The 17,077-nt window shown below is 41.2% G+C and overlaps 1 protein-coding gene across 4 annotated transcripts in view; it reads left to right on the top strand.

Moving 5' to 3' along the window:
* The window catches only part of banp (BTG3 associated nuclear protein), a 44,728-nt gene extending 33,027 nt beyond the window's left edge, over nucleotides 1-11,701 (top strand). For all 4 annotated transcript variants that reach the window (XM_019894145.1, XM_019894143.1, XM_019894146.1 and 1 more), the window contains 2 exons: nucleotides 2,193-2,333; nucleotides 10,832-11,701. In XM_019894145.1, coding sequence (XP_019749704.1) covers nucleotides 2,193-2,333; nucleotides 10,832-10,936 — 246 coding nt within the window. In that variant the 3' untranslated portion in view covers nucleotides 10,937-11,701. The remainder of the gene's footprint in view (nucleotides 1-2,192; nucleotides 2,334-10,831) is intronic.
* The last annotated feature ends 5,376 nt before the right edge of the window (nucleotides 11,702-17,077 follow it).

The following is a 17,077-nucleotide window of genomic DNA, read 5'->3' as shown; positions in this document are numbered from 1 at the left end:
AGAGAGGTGAGCATTTCTTTATATCTTTGTGGATGAAGAAGTACTGACTCAACTGAATCTGCATTTAATTGTTCCCACACGATGAATTAAATGGCCTAACTGAGCTGTTTAAATGATACGTTGAACATACTGGCTCTTGCTTTGAATATTTTGAAGCCACAAGAAGCTTGGCTTCGCTTACCTGAGGATAGAATCATAAAGCATGTCACTCTGCCTCAATGTAACAACTCCATCCATTTTCTAATCTGCTTATCCGCACTGTCCTATCCCAGCCGTCTTTGAGCAGTAGGAGGGGGACACCCTGAACCGGTTGCCCGACAATCACAGGGCACAAACAGACGAACAATCATCCACGCTCACAATCACACTGCCGTACAATTTAGAGTGTTACGTTCACCTGCCGTGCATGTTTTTGGAATGTGGGAGGAAACCGGAGAACCCGGAAAAAAACCCTTGCAGGCATGTGGAGAACATGCAAACTCCACACAAGAAGGTCGGAACCAGAATCGAACCCTGCACCTCGGCACTGCGAGGAGCACGTGCCAACCAGTTGTCCTCTGTCTTGCCCATGTAGCCAACCAGAACCTCTCAGACATCAGTTTTCTTTGATCAGTATTCATTTATTGGCAATCAAACATGATTCATGTGACCGAGGTCGAGCAGTTTTCTTTTTTATTCAGTGTGACTGCCTCAACCTGAGTCAACCCCCTTGTTTGACTGGCTTAGTCAGGCAGACTTCCACACTAATGTCTTCCATCAGGTTGGCTGGATTTGGTGTGTGGTGGTGATGACACAGCAGAAATTGTGGTGAAACTTGCAACCTTGTTGAAGACATAGCAAGTCAGCGGTTGTTGGGACGATTAACTAAACCCGAACCGCCGAGTTCAAAGTAAAAGATCAGACCGGGGAGATTGTGTGGAAGTTTGGGTTTTCTGCCATTTGTAATGCCTATTGGAGAAGTCCCAGCCAGCCTCAGCAATAAGTGCAGCTGGAAAGCTACTTTGAAGACGACCTCCCGTAACTTCACTGAACAATTGTGTACTGCTATGGCTCTCTCTTTTCAAAACACAAGACTTTGAACAATGGAATAAATAAAAATATGAACTAATGTTGTCATTGATCTTAGAAATACACGCCCCCATTTGGGTCGCTAAACAGTGAACCGCCAGGCTTCCCGTTCTGGCTACCTCTGTTGGCTAGTTTTTTGTTTATGTTCCTCTGGACGCGTTGTAACTGGGAAAGTAGATTGCTTGTGTGTTTTGCATACTTAACTTATAAATCTGATTCTGATATTGGCTCTGTCAAATCTTAAAAAACAAAAAAGAGTAGTGGATAAAAAGGCATTCAAGATGCTATATGTTCCCCCACTCATCAAAATATGGTATTCTGATTGAGTGTAATAAGGATTAAGTAGATTAATCCATCAATTTTCATCCATCTCCGGGGGAGCCATTTTGACAATCAACCGCTCTCTGATGTCCACTGAAATTCGTTAAAAGTCAAAGTGCCCTCAGACTCGCAATGAATACGTCACCGCTCACCCATTTTCTAGGTTTGGTCACGGGACATGGGCAATGTGAGCCCAAGGGCATACGTGGCCTTATTTTATAGACGCAACAGAACTATTGAAATGCAAAAGATCGCAACAACAGGAAACCTAACCGCACTCATGCTCTGTAATTAGGCCCCTGAACACACAGAGCTTGAATATTGCTTTGCTAACTTTTCAAACTACAAACAAAAGGGAACACCAGCTACCAGTTGTTACTAAACATAACTGAATCGTCTCCACAAGTGTGAGAACAAACGGGGTTTAGATGCCCGAGAGCTGCTGAGGTGAAAGTATCTTTCTTTCCCGTGGAACTGTGTGATCCTTTTGGTTGCCACAAATTTAGTTTGTATGTTTGTCTGACACCCAGTACTTCCAGTCTGACACCTGCGATCACTTAAAAGATATAAACACTTCAGAGTGAACATAAATGAGGCATTCGGCTATTTGCTTTCATTGGGCTCTTATTACGTCCACTGGTGTGCGCTGCACTGTCGATCATAACAAGTGAGTCTGCTGCTTTGCACGTTTCGATGAGGGGCATTGTCAGGTTTTCCTCAGATCAGTTACACTTTTCTGTCAAAGTCGAAGCCAAATGACACATCCTTCGTGTTTCTCTGCCCTCCCTCCCCATCTGTTGTAGGTACTTCGGGGAGCTCAGCTCATCGCAGTGGCGTCAGCTGAAGGGGCGGCGGCAGCGGTCGAGGGCACTGCTCTACCCCCTGACATTCAAGTGCAGTATGTTCAACTTGCCCCTGTCACAGATCACACAGCGACGGTACAGGTAAATAGAAATGACACAAACTCATTGAGGCTCTCGCACCCATCGTAAACAGTTGCTGAGTTAAGCAGTATTACACAGACAGTGGGTAACATTGCCAGGACTCGAGTAAACTCCAATCCACTTTGTTTGATAAAGACTTCAGAATAAACTACAATAGTAGATAAAAATAAATCTGCCTCTGCAAAGAGAAATATGTTCAGTTTTTACTCAACTCTGTCAGAAGACACAGATAGGTCAAGAAGTATTTGGACTTTGACCAAGGTATGAAATCAAACAATCAGCATGAGAATGAAGTCTGAATTGACTGAGTTTTAATTTATGGGTTTCATAAATAATGGCATTTATCATCCAATGTGTAACAGACATGGATGTAAAGATAATTTGATCAGTTTTTCAGAAATATAAATCCTTATCAAACTGGGAGGCCTCCACAATAATCAGTACCTGACAAATAGCTCTGTTTTTAAAACTGTTGGTGACACCTTTGTTAGTGACTTTACCCATTTTAGTGGGGCTGAGGCCTACCTAAAATTGTCTTAGCCCACAGGTGTCAAAGTCAAGGCCCGGGGGCCAGATCTGGCCCGCCTTATTATTTTATGTGGCCCGCGAAAGCATGTCAAGTTCCATGATGCTTGCAGAAGTCTGAAGCAAAATTTCAAATTGTCATATGTAATCCACAATAACAGTCCTTATTCTTGACTTCTGATTCCAAAACAAGTTATCCATCAATTTGTTGTGCGCTGTGCATGTAATATGTGGAGGTGATGAAACATTGATATGGTTTCCCAAAATCCATTACGGCCCACCAAGGGAAACCGGAACTACAATGTGGCCCACGACAAAAATGAGTTTGACACCCCTGTCTTAGCCCATCTGTTTTTTTCATTAATTTATTTGTTTTATTCATCAGGGATGAGATTTTTCTGCTTTTTGGCAATTCCGCTTTTTTTCCAGTCAAAATGGACCTTTTTTTATATTGTTCCAAATCCGTTGAGAAAATGTTAGGGTTGGGGGAGTGGTCTGGTGTTATTTCTGGGCTGCCGGACTTACTTGTCCTCGGCAGACTTGGGACTCCGTAATGTTTACAAATAAAGTTTGCCAGCATCCATTTTGAATACCGTTTTTTCTTGCAAAGCGTTAGTTTGTCGTTACTTCGTATATGGGCTAAAACCAATGTCTTACTTGTTGTGACTGGTCGCTATATCGGCAAATGCAGAATCACAACCAATCCGTGTTCGCCTTCCTCAACCCCTTTCCTTGTAGTCTGTATTAAACAAAATGCCGAATGTTATCGAGACTCGTGACGAAGCTAAAGTGCGTCAGATAGATGCGGATCTGAAAAACAAGTTTCGATGGTACTGCTTGGATCGAAAGCTGACGGTGTCCCCAGTAGCAACCAGTAAAGAGGAACAATTGTCTGTGCTTGTGTCGGATTTCGGGAAAAAGCTTGATGTCGCTGGTTAAGCTCTGTGTACAGTGTGTGACGATGTCATTCTATACGGATCATCTATACGATGATGGAAAGCTTTTCAGAGTCACGCAACCTCGGTGAAACACTGAAAACAGACATTTCTATTGAAAAGTAACGACTCGATCTCAAGCACTTTTCGACAGCTAGTTTGGGATTTTTTCTGTGAAAGTTTCAAGTAGTGTGTACATTGAATACAGTTCATCTTTAGCATGTTTAGTATAACGTGTGTTTTGTAAGCAAATAGGGAATGGTATTTCAACAAAAATTGTTAATATTAATGGTTTTAAGGCTTTAAAATCTCTAAAATCCATAAACTAATGTATGTACTCCAAATAAACTTCTAATTTAGTATGAAGTGTCAATTTTATATGCAACTAGAGGATGGTATTTCAACAAAAAATGTAAAGTTTTGTTGATAAAATGAATGGTTTTAAGGCTTTAAAATCTCTAAAACCCATTAGCCTCCAGGGGCTTTGCCCCCTGGGCCCCCCATCCGGGACGTTACCCCTTGATCCACCAGACCCCCAGCTGATTTTTAGATTTTTTTCATCACTAGCCACTCTCATCCCTGATTCATTTAAAATAGCAAAAAAATATGCCCTAGTATACCATTTTGACCTCCAAAAGTACTAACTCCGATTTTTTTTTTCAATCTACTTATGACTGAACTGCATGTGCCTGTAGCTTGCAACATTTCAACAGCGTCAACTGTTATGCCGTCTGATTTTTCTGCCAAAAGTGCTTAATTTGCTGCTTTGCATATGGTCCCTTAACATATGACCACGACCTTGCTTCCACCATGTTTGGCTCATGATGTTTGAAATATGCTTTAATTCTTATTTTGAGTTGTCCTTTCTTTTCCCACGCTTGTTTCATCCTGTTCCTGTTTTGTCACCTTTGTGTGGTTCTAGACCGTTTATGGCTTTTTGCATGACATGGTTGAATGTTACCAGCGGTTTGCACCATGTTGTGAACCTTCTGTATTTACATCCATAAAGGCATCCCTGAATTCAAAATTTGACACAATTTGCCTCCAGACTCCAGAATATACTGGACTTCTGCTGATGTCATGAAAAAAAATCTTGCTTTGTAATTTATCTATTTCAACCAATTTTATAATTCACCATCGAGGTTATGTTCCCCTCATGATCTGTTTGATTGTAAATACTGTAAAGTACACAGTTGCAAGCCAGCAGTAACTTCTCATTTTATTTGCAGCTTTTCAGCCAACCTGAATATTTACAAGTCTTCTGTTGATATGCTGACATAATTTACCATTTCTTCTCCCTCTTTTGCAATTTTCTGCCGCTGGCAGCTTTCTTTTTTGCCTCTCCATCTTTAGCTCCCTGTCATCAGACATTTCAAATGGAAACACTCACGCTCCGGCACGTGCTCGACGTGTGTGCGCGTTGGGATGAGAGGAGAGGAGAGAAGAGATGACAGGCCTCTGTTATTTTTCATATAATTATGTGTGAACAAACAGCTGCTAACTATGTAAAATACCTACTCAAAATAATTTTCCTCCCATCGCTTTGGTGCTGCTTCTGGCGCAGCGCCTGTACGCTGCAAATTGTGCATACCCGCTTTTTGCGCCACTGCTTGTACATCTTACTCTGTTGATTTGGGCCCCCGGTCGTCTTTTCTAAAACCACAAGCCTGGGATTTGGGTTTTACATTGGACAGTGATTTTAAATTGGACTGGTAATTTCGTGCTGTTGAGAAATCCAGCTTTTCTTTTTTAATCTTAGGCAGTATGCTACGTAAAGCCTCTCCTTTCAGAACAACACCTAGAAACAGTAATGCATGCCTGCATTACATCTTGACTGGATTACTGAAGTGCACTTTATTTTGGAATCAGCCAGTTCTCCCTCAAGCGTCTCCAGTTGGTCCAAAATGCTGCTGCTTGTATGAAGGAGCACATAACTCCAATTCTGGCCTCCCTTCAATGGCTCCTTGCACATTTTAGTTCATTTTAAGATTCTTTTATTTGTTTTTAAAGAGGAAGTCAAGTTAAAAATGTGCTCTACGATATGTTCTATGCACCGCCACTAGTCTAAACACGGTATTCTGCTTAATATTGTGTTTGTGGAATATGAATTGAGTAGCAAAATCCACTTTTTGCCACTTGCTGTCACCTGAAAATAATATTACATGACCAAACCCAGAAAACAGATGAGGTGACATGACGGTTTTTACTCTGAAATTTGGAAATTATGGTATTACATGATTTTTACCATCTAAAATTCATAGTATGGTACTCATACGGGTATTTGGTGCATACGCTAGTTGATAAATAAGGAGGTGATACTGTTTTAGCATCATTTGAAGGTGCTTTTTTTTTTTTTTAATACCAGATTTTTGATAATGGGGTTTCCATCCAAATGTTTTATACATTTTTAAGAGAATGTAGTGAAAATGCCCAAAATGACCATGTGACTTATGGCCGTTTCCATTTGTTATTATTTTGCCAATATTGAGAGGAGAGTAGAGGAGACTGCCAGCGCCATGGGATGACCTCATATGATAGCGTGTCTCTGCCACAAAAGTGATCATGGACAGATTGCTGATGGAGCTTTCGTGCTTTGTAAGAAGCCTGCTCACAGTTGTGTCAGCATCCACCGCATACCGAGCCATCATGAAAAGAAGATTGTTTATATTATAAGTGCTCTTGGCGATAAGACCACCGGGTTGTTCTGCGTCTGCATGGGGTTGCAGGCAAGTTTCAGCATTACCTTTTGCTTCTTTTATTAATTCCAGAAATATTTTAATTTCTTCTTCCCCCGAAACATACCTCACTTTATTGTCCGCTGCTATTTTTAGTGACTACAATTTGTACTTGTGACATAATGTCCGGTCAAAACATAAGGCGTGGCATCCATTGCTTATGAGCAGAACCTGTTTCCATTGCCAAAATTTGCATTTTCCTTTTGTCAATGCGTTGAAAAATCTGCCCCCTCCAAGCTAAAACCTTTTTTTTTTTTTTTTGGACTAGCATTTCTATGCAGTTTTATTTTCACAATTTTTGAAAATTTGAATAAAAATAAATGGATGGAAACCCACCTAATGTAACACGAAAGTGTTCCCCAAAACAGACACATTTTTTCCAGCATAGGAAGCTCAATATCCCTGTGGCCTTTTGTCCGATTTTCAAAATTCTTTGTGCGCAATACACAAGTTGAAGTGGCCTTTGCAAACCTTCAGACATTTTCTTTTTAATGAAATTCTGTCACATTGTTCCTCAAGGTATATCAGACAACAGGATAATGAGCCCAAAGACAACTAAAATCACCCAGTAATGGGAAAGAGCACAGCAGTGGACGAATCTGAAGTGGCCTTCTATGAGCCCTGATTGAAAACCAATTGAATGTCTGTGGAAGAGCTGAAACATTATCATCTGGACAAGGCACCCTTCAAACCTGACACAATTGGAGCAGTTTCCTCATGCAGAATGGGCCAAAACACTCACTGAGAGGTGGAGAACTCTCATTGAAAGTCACAAAAATCATTTCAATCGGTTGTGCAACAAAATATTAAGATAAGGGGGCCATTGTTTTTCTCCAGGCCTGTTTCATAAGTTTGTTTTTGAAAACAATCCGAAACGCTGGCGCACCTCAGCAATCCTCACTTTTCAGTTCCCCCCAAAATTGCATGTTTGCGCATCATTATCATCATCATCATCATCATTAAAGAGAGGAAACCATTTGAAAGACTTATATTGGTCAATAATTTATTTTTTTAAATGCACGCATGGACTGACCAGCAGTATACATTTGTGAAAAATATAACATCTAACTCATTGTGACTTAGGAGCTCTGTGATTTTCATTCATTGATTAATTTTCATTACATTTTAATTTGTTACTTTTCTCAGAAACTCATTTCTGTGGCCACCGTGGGTTGTTCTTTCATTAACAGAGGGGTTACAGCAATTATTTCATTGTGTATCGCATCTGATATTCTTTTGCATTTTAAATAGTGATACATACATTGATGTGCAGTTCTGCGATGTACTTCAAGCATGACTGCCACCAGGATGTGAAAGAAGTAAACAGACAGTTTGCTGGTGCAGTTTTCAAGTGACCCTCAGGTTTCGGACACAAAATTGCAAATAGTTCCCACAATGATTGCCACCACATGCACTGTATTTCAAAAACTCCAACACAGAAAGCAATCCGACTGTTTGTTTTCTCAAGTGATTGATGTCATTTTTAGTTGTTCTTTTGCAAGTCCATCAGGCTGTCGGATCATTCAACGGCCTGCTTTCATTTGGGCTTGATTCTAGTTAGGTATGGATGCCGTCAAGGAAACCACTTGTTCACTACTTGATGTCTTTTGATCAGATTTTGTTCAATGGTTTTATTCGGATGTCATAATGTTTTTTTTTTTTGTTTTTTTTTAAATTAAACTGCGGTCATAGTCAGCGCATCTTTAGATCTAACCAATCAATAAATCCTTGACATGAGCAATATAACACTTATAAAGCATTTTAGCAGTTTAACTGGGAATGATAACTGCAACAGTGCTTACGAAGCTTCAAACATGCATCGATGCGATGAACCACAAAAGGAGCCGAGTGGTACCAAGTGTGGTATGACAGTTTGGTTTTTGTGTCCAAAACTGTAAACACTGTTGATTTACCATTGAAAGTTCAGCCAAAGGTTAGTGATGGTATGTATATCGCTTTGAACAGTGTGGAATTGAGAGAATGACTGTCATGTGTTTCCAAACACATGGTAGCATTTAAACAAGTTCTTGCAAAATTACTCTCACGTTTTGATTTATTTATCTCTGCGTTAGCATTTCGTTACAGTACTCGGAATAATTTCCCTCTCGTACACAACATGCGGTACAATTTCCTCAAGATGGCGATGAGCTGTAGAAAATGTTCTTGAACTTACCCCCTGCTCAGTCCAACCCAGCTACCACAGAGTGCCAACACGCTGGCTAAATTCGCATAATCATTAAATCATGTCATGACAGTCTTTGAAAAGTATAACCATGAGATTGTTATCCTTCCAAATGGAGAGCGGGGCCCTTGCTGTGAGACTTCATCATGGCCAGAATCTGAGATTTTCAATGAAAATCATCCATGTGAGTTTTACTTGGCCTCTTTAATAAGCAATGCTTCAAATATGTGACATGCTGTGATGCAGCTGTGTTGAGTGTGCTGGGCTACAGTGAGAAAACCCTGCAGGTGTGTTTGATGGAACCCCTGGCAGTGACTCACTCCTGACAGTCATCGCGGTTTGCACGCATACACCAGAGTCAGAGGGCATTGAAATACTGATTGCATCATCGGCATTGTCAAAATGATCCACCTCAAAAATGACATTCTGTCATATCTACGCCAGGCCTGGAGTTTGTGATTTGTTGCTATGTAAAGAAATACTGGCTGCAGGCACACCAACTGTGGAAAACAATAGCAGTGCGCGGCATGCACGATGTAATCTGTGCACAATGTACAAAAACAGCGCTGTGGTCTGCCAGTTTTGTTTGGGTGCATTTTTTTTTTTTTTTTTTTGAAAGCTTCCATTTGGGGACCTGGTTTCAAATCAAATCTTTGGGCTAAATTGAATAATGACAAAGATGTCCAGATGATGAAACATGTGAACACAAAGTTTAAGAACATTGTGCTGTCATCATAAATTACATTTAAATTCACACAAATTAAATCAAAACTGCTCACTAAACTAACCACCCAACCAGACCTGTCTTTACCTCTTGTCCTCACTTGGATCAGCGGGACCGTATCCCATTGACTTTACAGGCATGTTTTTGAAAAATGTCGGAGGAAGTAGCCAAAAAAAAAAAAAAACCCCACACAAGCACAGGGAGATCTCAACATTCATTTTCTATACCACTTGTGCACATTTGGGTCATGGGTGAAGTGGAGCCTGTCCCGGCTGACTTTAGGCAAGACATGGGCTACACACCGGACTGTAGTCAGATGCCCCTTTTGCATTGCACCGGTTCTACCCTGAAACAGCTTGAAACAGTCGCTTTTCCATGAGACTTTTTCGAGGCTGTGCTGTTACACTGGAACCATTCCTCAAAACCTCTTCCAACCGGGTTCTAGAATGCAGGTTGAGGAGGGCCGTGATGTCATGGTCAATGGCTGACAGATGTAGACATTACTTTAAACGATGCAGTAAGGAACTCCACTGCGCATGCCCACTTCCTGGTTCTGAGCAAGCGAGAGACAGACAGTCTGCTGCCGCGTCATAAAAATACAGAATATACAGTAAACATGAAGTTGTGGTGACACTTTTAGCAAGCGGTGCACACTTTGCTGGGTCCATTCAAGTGAAGGGGCTCGAGCCCCATCTTTCAATATATCCACTTTCCTCTTTGGGGCCATCGCACATTGCTCAGTGTTAGTCAAGGAACAGACAGGCTCCAATCAAGACAAAAATGCAGATATATTTAAAGACGGGACTGCTCACATAAGCTTTGCTTATTTCATCTACAGGCACATATGAAATTATAAATATGGTTAAGATTTGTGTCTTGGTGGTGGGGAGCTGTGTCTCTCTCGCTTGAACCCTGGAATAGAGTTATCGTTTGTGTGAGAGCGGTGCATTTGATGGGCTGTAATTTGCAACGTGACCACATCATGCAATTGCGATTTATATTTTGAATCACCACAAAACCAGTGACCGATACATGAAATCTGTGGCAGAAACCCCCCCCCCCCCCCCCCCCACCAACTCATAAACACCCCCCCCCCCCCCCCAAAAAAAAAAAAAAAGATTGCCGGCTGTTGTAGTGGAAAAACAACAGAGGCCAGACCAGGCCAAGTGAGGCCCGGGTAGAGCAGAGCCATGGTCATTTTGGAACCTGAAATGAAATTGCACCTAAAAAGGTTGGAAAGCCCCATGTTAAAAAAACAGCCACATAAATACAGATTGTATCCATAAAGCACCCATGTACACGGCGACTACGATTCCCCATGAAAATACAGTATTTTGTACAAAATCATGTGTGAGATTTCAGACATCTTCTTCCCTTCCATCTTTTGCCTGTCCCAGGGTGCTGAGCTTGCGCCTGCCCTGCAAGCAGACATGGAAGTGAAAGATACCATCCAGGGAGAGAACGGCGAGGTCGTCCAAATCGTCTCTTCTGTGGCTACCTGAGAGAGGCTTCCGCTTTTTGGACTACCAAAACTTTTACCGCTCACGCGGCACATGCAGAGAGACTGACAGACATTGAAGTCAGAAACCCTGTTTCAAAAAAATCCCCAACGTCAATCACACCGGTGTGAACAAGCCATTTTTTTTGTTGTTGTTGATGTTGTCCCTTGCAAAGCAGATGTTCCTCACGAACTTGACCACGATTCTTCAAAATCAGCTGCTGTCATTCTGGTGTGTTCATCTGAAGAAGGAATCATCCCGCCCTGGAATCCACACCGGGATTATTGTCCATCGAGGGCAGTTGCTGTTAATGCAGCGTGTCGGCACATACACATACTTGTTTACGATGATGAAAAACAGCAACATTGGAGTGTTGAGAAGCCGGGTCCCCTATGATGGTGTGCAACCCCCTGAATGAACATTAAAGTGGAACTTGAAATTTGCTGAGAATGATTCCTCTCGGGATGAGTTTGTTTTATCGGTTTTCATAATTGAGTCCATATTTTGTCTCTCGGCTGTGAGCTCCTCCCTTCACTTGCCTCATCATGTTCCCATATTGTTCTGATCTGTTGTTTGATTTATCTATTTGTTGCTTGCTGGAAGAAATGCTTTAGTTTGGAAAGAGGTAGACCGTGAAATGCAAGAGCTGGTGCCAGTGTAAGTGGCTTGCAGAATACCAACGAAAGCCTGAAGGTGTTAATGTCCCCAGCTTTGTCTTTGGAAATATACATCCATGCGAATAAACCATGTTGGTGGTGGTTGTAAAAATGTGTTTTGACTTTGCTTAGTTTTCATTTTCATTCATTTCCATAAATTGAGGTTAGCAAAATGGCTTCCTTGTGTTTCCAGACTTGCAGTATGCCAACATTGTCAAACTGTACAAAAGGAGCCAGAAATGCTGAAGCTGGAATACCAATTTTTTTAATTGATTCATTTGCCTTTTTGGTAAATATTTATCATGGTTACAAGGCTTCTATGTTGTCAGCCAGCCCGGCAAGTTTCTTCCATCCACTTTGTGCTCGTGTATTACGGGTCGGGCGGCTGATTCTCAGAAGATGAATTTCTTTGAAAGGCAGCACGCAAAGAAGATATCGGTGAGATATTGTTGAGGCTGTGTATGGCTTTTGGAGAAGTTTCCCATGCTTGGTGTGATGTCATCGTGTATTTTGGAATAGGAGAAAGAAGCAGGCGACAAAGTGAACTTGATAAAACAACATCCATGTCTGAAGTCTTGACTGCTTCCTCTTGTTTCTCCCTCAGTGTGTTGTTGCTGTCTCTGACCTCTCGACACGGCCACTTCATCTTGTCCGTTTCCCTCACTCCTTCTCTTATATAACTGCGCTGCTATGCAACTCTCACTCTCTTCCTGCTTGAGTGTTACACCCCATTTACTCCCCTTTTAAAGTCTTTCGCTAAGCTGGTCAAGAGCTTGGGAGGGGATCAACTGCAACGTGCATCCTAAAAAAACAATCCTGACATCGCTCATTTCAAATGCCTCCTCCCAATGATCACTGTCTCTTGCTCTCGGCGCAGGCTCTTCTCTTCACTTTTACAACCCTGGGTTCCATCCAGGTCTTGCAGTGGTTTTCTTAGCAACGGACCCTCTCTCAGACTGTCTCGAAGATAACCTGCTGGAAACAGAAACAAAAGCATTGATAGAAGAAAACCATGTTTAGGAAGGAGTGTCCTGACTGACACATGAATAAACAAAGCAGAATGTTCTGCACTTTGTCTTTGGTCGATCTCGCTATTTCTCGATTGAAAAATCCTTGGCAGGGGTATTCAGTTCACTGGAAAGAATCAAGAAGTAAATCCTTTTTATTTCAGACCTTTGTGGGATGAGCAGCACAACTTTGTGTGATTGAAGTCTTAGCGGAACCATCCAGCGATGGAGGTGCTGCCACAACATCACGCGACAATCAGTCAGCAAGTGGACGGTACAGAAAGCTCCACTGTTTAACGGTTGTAACCAAAAGGCGTCGGAGAGGAGAAATCAATCAGTCAGGTCTTGGACGACTGTCCCCCTTCATTTTACCAATTGTGTGCTACCAGTTTTGTGGGAAAAAAAATACACTGAAGCCCTGACCCCACTGACCTAGATGGCCCTCATGGCCAATATCAATGACCTAACAAATCACAAATGTTCCTCTGGGTCGGGTCGGCAACCCAAAATGTTGAAAGAGCCATATTGGACACAAAAAACAAATATGTCTGGAGCCGCAAAAAATTAAAAGCCTAATAATGAAGGAAACACATGTTGTGTGTATCTATATTAGCTACATTAGCCTACAATCAAAATGACTACGTTTGCTACAAATACACAATGAGCCTTCATGATTAAATGTTTTTTTCCCCTGCAGTGCATCCTGTAGTGCAGGGGTGCCCAACCTTTTTTGACCGAAGATCTACTTTTCGATCAACCAGCCTCCCAAGATTGACCCGTTACCGCACGCGCGCATACACACACACTTACACACGCATGCCGAGGCATGGGGCGCACTTTTGCAGCGTGTTAACTATCGTAGCTCACATAATTCTCTGCCCTCCAGATTCCCATTGTCTGCCAGTACCCTCTGTGAATTGAACATGAAACGCCGTTTTTTTTTTTTTTAAATAACAGCCACCTGTCTGGTACCCCACCCTGCTAATAGAAACGTGTCGCAGGCTGTGATGCAAATCTTCGTTGACAGAAATGTTGAAATTCAATATTTATTCTACACATTTTTACAGCATTATAAAACATTAAGAATGTTTGTGTCATGTTGTCCTCCTACAGAAACCATATTAAAATATATTTCCTTCTCCCATCTTTTTCCATTTTCAAACTTTTTTGAAAAGCTCCAGGGAGCCACTAGGGCGGCGCTAAAGAGCCACATGCGGCTCTGGAGCCGCAGGTTGCCGACCCCCGCTCTAGGTGAATGCACAATAATTCCCACACATGTACTCCAAATTTTTTATAAAGTTGCTGTAGCTGCAAAAGGGGGACCACCTCCCATAGTTACAGTATTTCACTTACATGTGTAGTCCCAATAGTTTTGTTCATACTGTGTGTATATTTTCCTTCTCAGCACTGGTCTGATTTAATATGTGCATAAGCAGCACGCCGTGGTTGCTGCTCACCTGCCATCAAACCATTTGGAAGGAAGCATTATCTTGGGATTCATAAAGATCACTGGACACAACAATCATAAACTGCTGACAGAGCCAAGATTGGTCTGATTTATATGAAGAGTGAGATTACACCAGGACTGCAGTGTTTAAATTGGACCTCGTCATGCAATCCTTTCAGTCAAAGTACTACGTGCAAGACATGCAAATGTAGCTTTCCAAGACATCTCTGTTCTCTTGCTCTCCCTGCTATGTGGTTGCAAATTATCAAGATTCTGTTTCTGTGGCTGTATTTATTTATTAAACAACACTACATCTTGGAGCGTTGTCTCAGCATGTCAGATTCTTGTTCTACGGCATATTTTTCTGACATAAAACAATACAATTTTAATCATGTTAAGTAAAATAAGAATAAGAAAACCTTTATTTGTCTCACAATGGAGAAATTCCCAATTTACAGCAGCAAAATTATCAAAGGGAGAAAGTAGAAGACAGAAAGAATATTCATAAATATAAATATAAAATATCAAGATTCAAGGGGTCTAAATAGTGCGGATACCGTCAATGATTCATCTTGCGAAAATTATTATTTTCAGACATATATTTTATTGATAGGCTGTTACTTTCACCTTACCTACCGCATTTAACTGTAATGAGCACAGCATTCAGAATTAATCACACACTGAAGCAGACTCCAGTTTTCCAGTGGCATGAGAAGATACTGGATTTAAAAGCCTTGCTCAAGAGCACCTTAGCTGTGTGAATGGAGCCACCTCATGGTTGCTTGAAAGTTGAGGACTGACGACTGCACTTAGAGATGATGTTTTATTTGTTTTTTCATTTTTCTTTTTTTTTTAACCATGTTCTGTTTTGATCTAGGACATGATTGAATACCCTCTCTGTCTTTCATTTCAGCTGCACCAATGAAAGAACACAATTTTGGTTTGGGCGTACAAGCAGGATTGAACAGGTGTTGCTATAGAGGGCAACAATTCGCAGGGGAGATCTTATTTGTTACTCTGAGAAGCTACCTGAATCTGAAGCGATTTTAGTGTATTTCTTTATTGTTATCTAAACTATTTTGATCTGTAAATTTTATTTACTAAACATGGATGTAAACAGTTTGTGGAGGCTGGTTAAAATATCAAACATACGTGTTAACACTGCATGAGTGGCAGTGCACCATCCTTATTGTTGTTTGTAATTTTATTTCATTTTATTTACTTGATACAGAGTAGTGATACATTTGTTTAAATAGAATGTATGAATAAACTTGCCAAGTATAATCCTGGAGAGAAGGCTGTATGCTGTTGCTCTTTTTTCCAAGGACATGCAATGAAAGAAGCCTGCTCAGTGTTGCCAACATTTATTTTACGTTTCCGTTCACATTTGTTTTTTTTAACAATAAGAAAATCAATTTTTGTGGTTTCATTGGTGACTTCTGGAGAACCGAGACTCCTTCTAGAGCTGGAAATGTTCACCCCCTTACATCCAGACCACATACGATTGGCACATATACAAAGCTGCCATGATACGTAACGTATACAGCGGACCCTTGCTATTCCGAGCTGTTAATAGAGAAAATCCGTATCTGTGATTGACACAAATGAAACGCATTGGGGGAAAAAAAAAATAAAACCATAAAAATTCTTCCAAAAAATGCAGGTAAACATTTTCATATGCGTTTTCCACAGAAAGGATATTAAAATAATTGAGGGAAAAAAATCTGGCAATATGTAAAACCAATGTGAACAAATATGCCAAGTTTTAGCACAAGCTGATGATGGCAACACTGTAAGTTAATGCCTAGCTGTAGTCGTGCTGACGCTGAAGCTCTGCTTATCATTTGATATGATAGTGCTCCTTCCACCGGCCTTCGCTGTAGAATGGCAGATGAAACTGAGGAGCCATTCTGCCCAACCTTGGAGAGAGAAATTTGGTTAGATTGACAATTATGTAAATTAGTGCCACTGTTAACATTTCAAGTAAAGACTGAGTAGTCTTTTACCAGCCTACAGAATTTCAGTTCTTTATTTGTGTCTTGATAAATGTTTTTGCGATCATAATATCAGAGATGGCAAATATACACCCTGCACTTAAGAAGTACAGATTTCTCTTTTTCCAAAACCTTTTACCACTAAACTACAGGGCCGGCGACCTCCAGAAACTGTTGTGAGCATCCGCCGCTTTCCTTTTGATGTTGAGCAAATCCTGATGTAAATTATGTTTCCGTCCTTCCTCTTGATCTTAGCTTCCTGAACAGGTTCATCATCCTCCATTTTCATCACATGTTTATACCACCTCATTCTAGTCTCCTTTACCATCTCATATTTAGATTCCAATTGATATTGGCCCACAGTTCCATCCTGATGTTGTCACATCTGTCCTTATTCTTTGGTGTCACTCCTTTAATTCTTTTTAACATCCTCATTTCTGTTACCTCTAAAATCCTATTCCCCGCCCCTCCTGACCGCCATTTGTCCACATCTCAGCGTAGCAACTTCACTTTGAACGCTCTGTTTATACCGATGTCCAGCGGTTGGAATTCCTGTGTCAAGCTTCCATTAACGATGGCTCCGAATTCATTTGCTGCACTTGACTTTTCACATGGACGCGCATGGAGTCACAGATCAACCGTGGTGGTGAGGCTTGGAAAAACCATCCCGTCTCTTGACCCAAACTGATGTTTTTTTGCACAATGCACATAACGGAACGATATTCACTGACTGGGGGTGTGCCTTTAGCATCCTCTTTCATGTCCACTCTTCCCCCTTTAACAACCGCATGTCCTCAGTCACATCCGCCTTTCCTCTATGTAAGCAGTGCACCGGCACAACATCAGTCAGTCAAGTGGAGCGTGTATCCAAGTCACATAGCAACATTCATAGATTTTGGAACTCGTTGCACACAGAAGGATAAGCATTAATAGGTGCCTCGTCCATTTTTGTGAAAATTCAAGGCTTGTAAATGCGCCTTATGATTGTGAAAATATGGTACATTAAATGTGTGTGTGTGTGTGTGTGTGTGTGTGTGTGT

Source organism: Hippocampus comes, unplaced genomic scaffold, assembly GCF_001891065.2.
Source record: "Hippocampus comes isolate QL1 unplaced genomic scaffold, H_comes_QL1_v1.1 scaffold104, whole genome shotgun sequence".
NCBI classification, from domain to species: domain Eukaryota; kingdom Metazoa; phylum Chordata; class Actinopteri; order Syngnathiformes; family Syngnathidae; genus Hippocampus; species Hippocampus comes.
The sequence above is the reverse complement of the archived record's forward strand: the minus strand, read 5'-3'. Positions and strand labels throughout refer to the sequence as shown.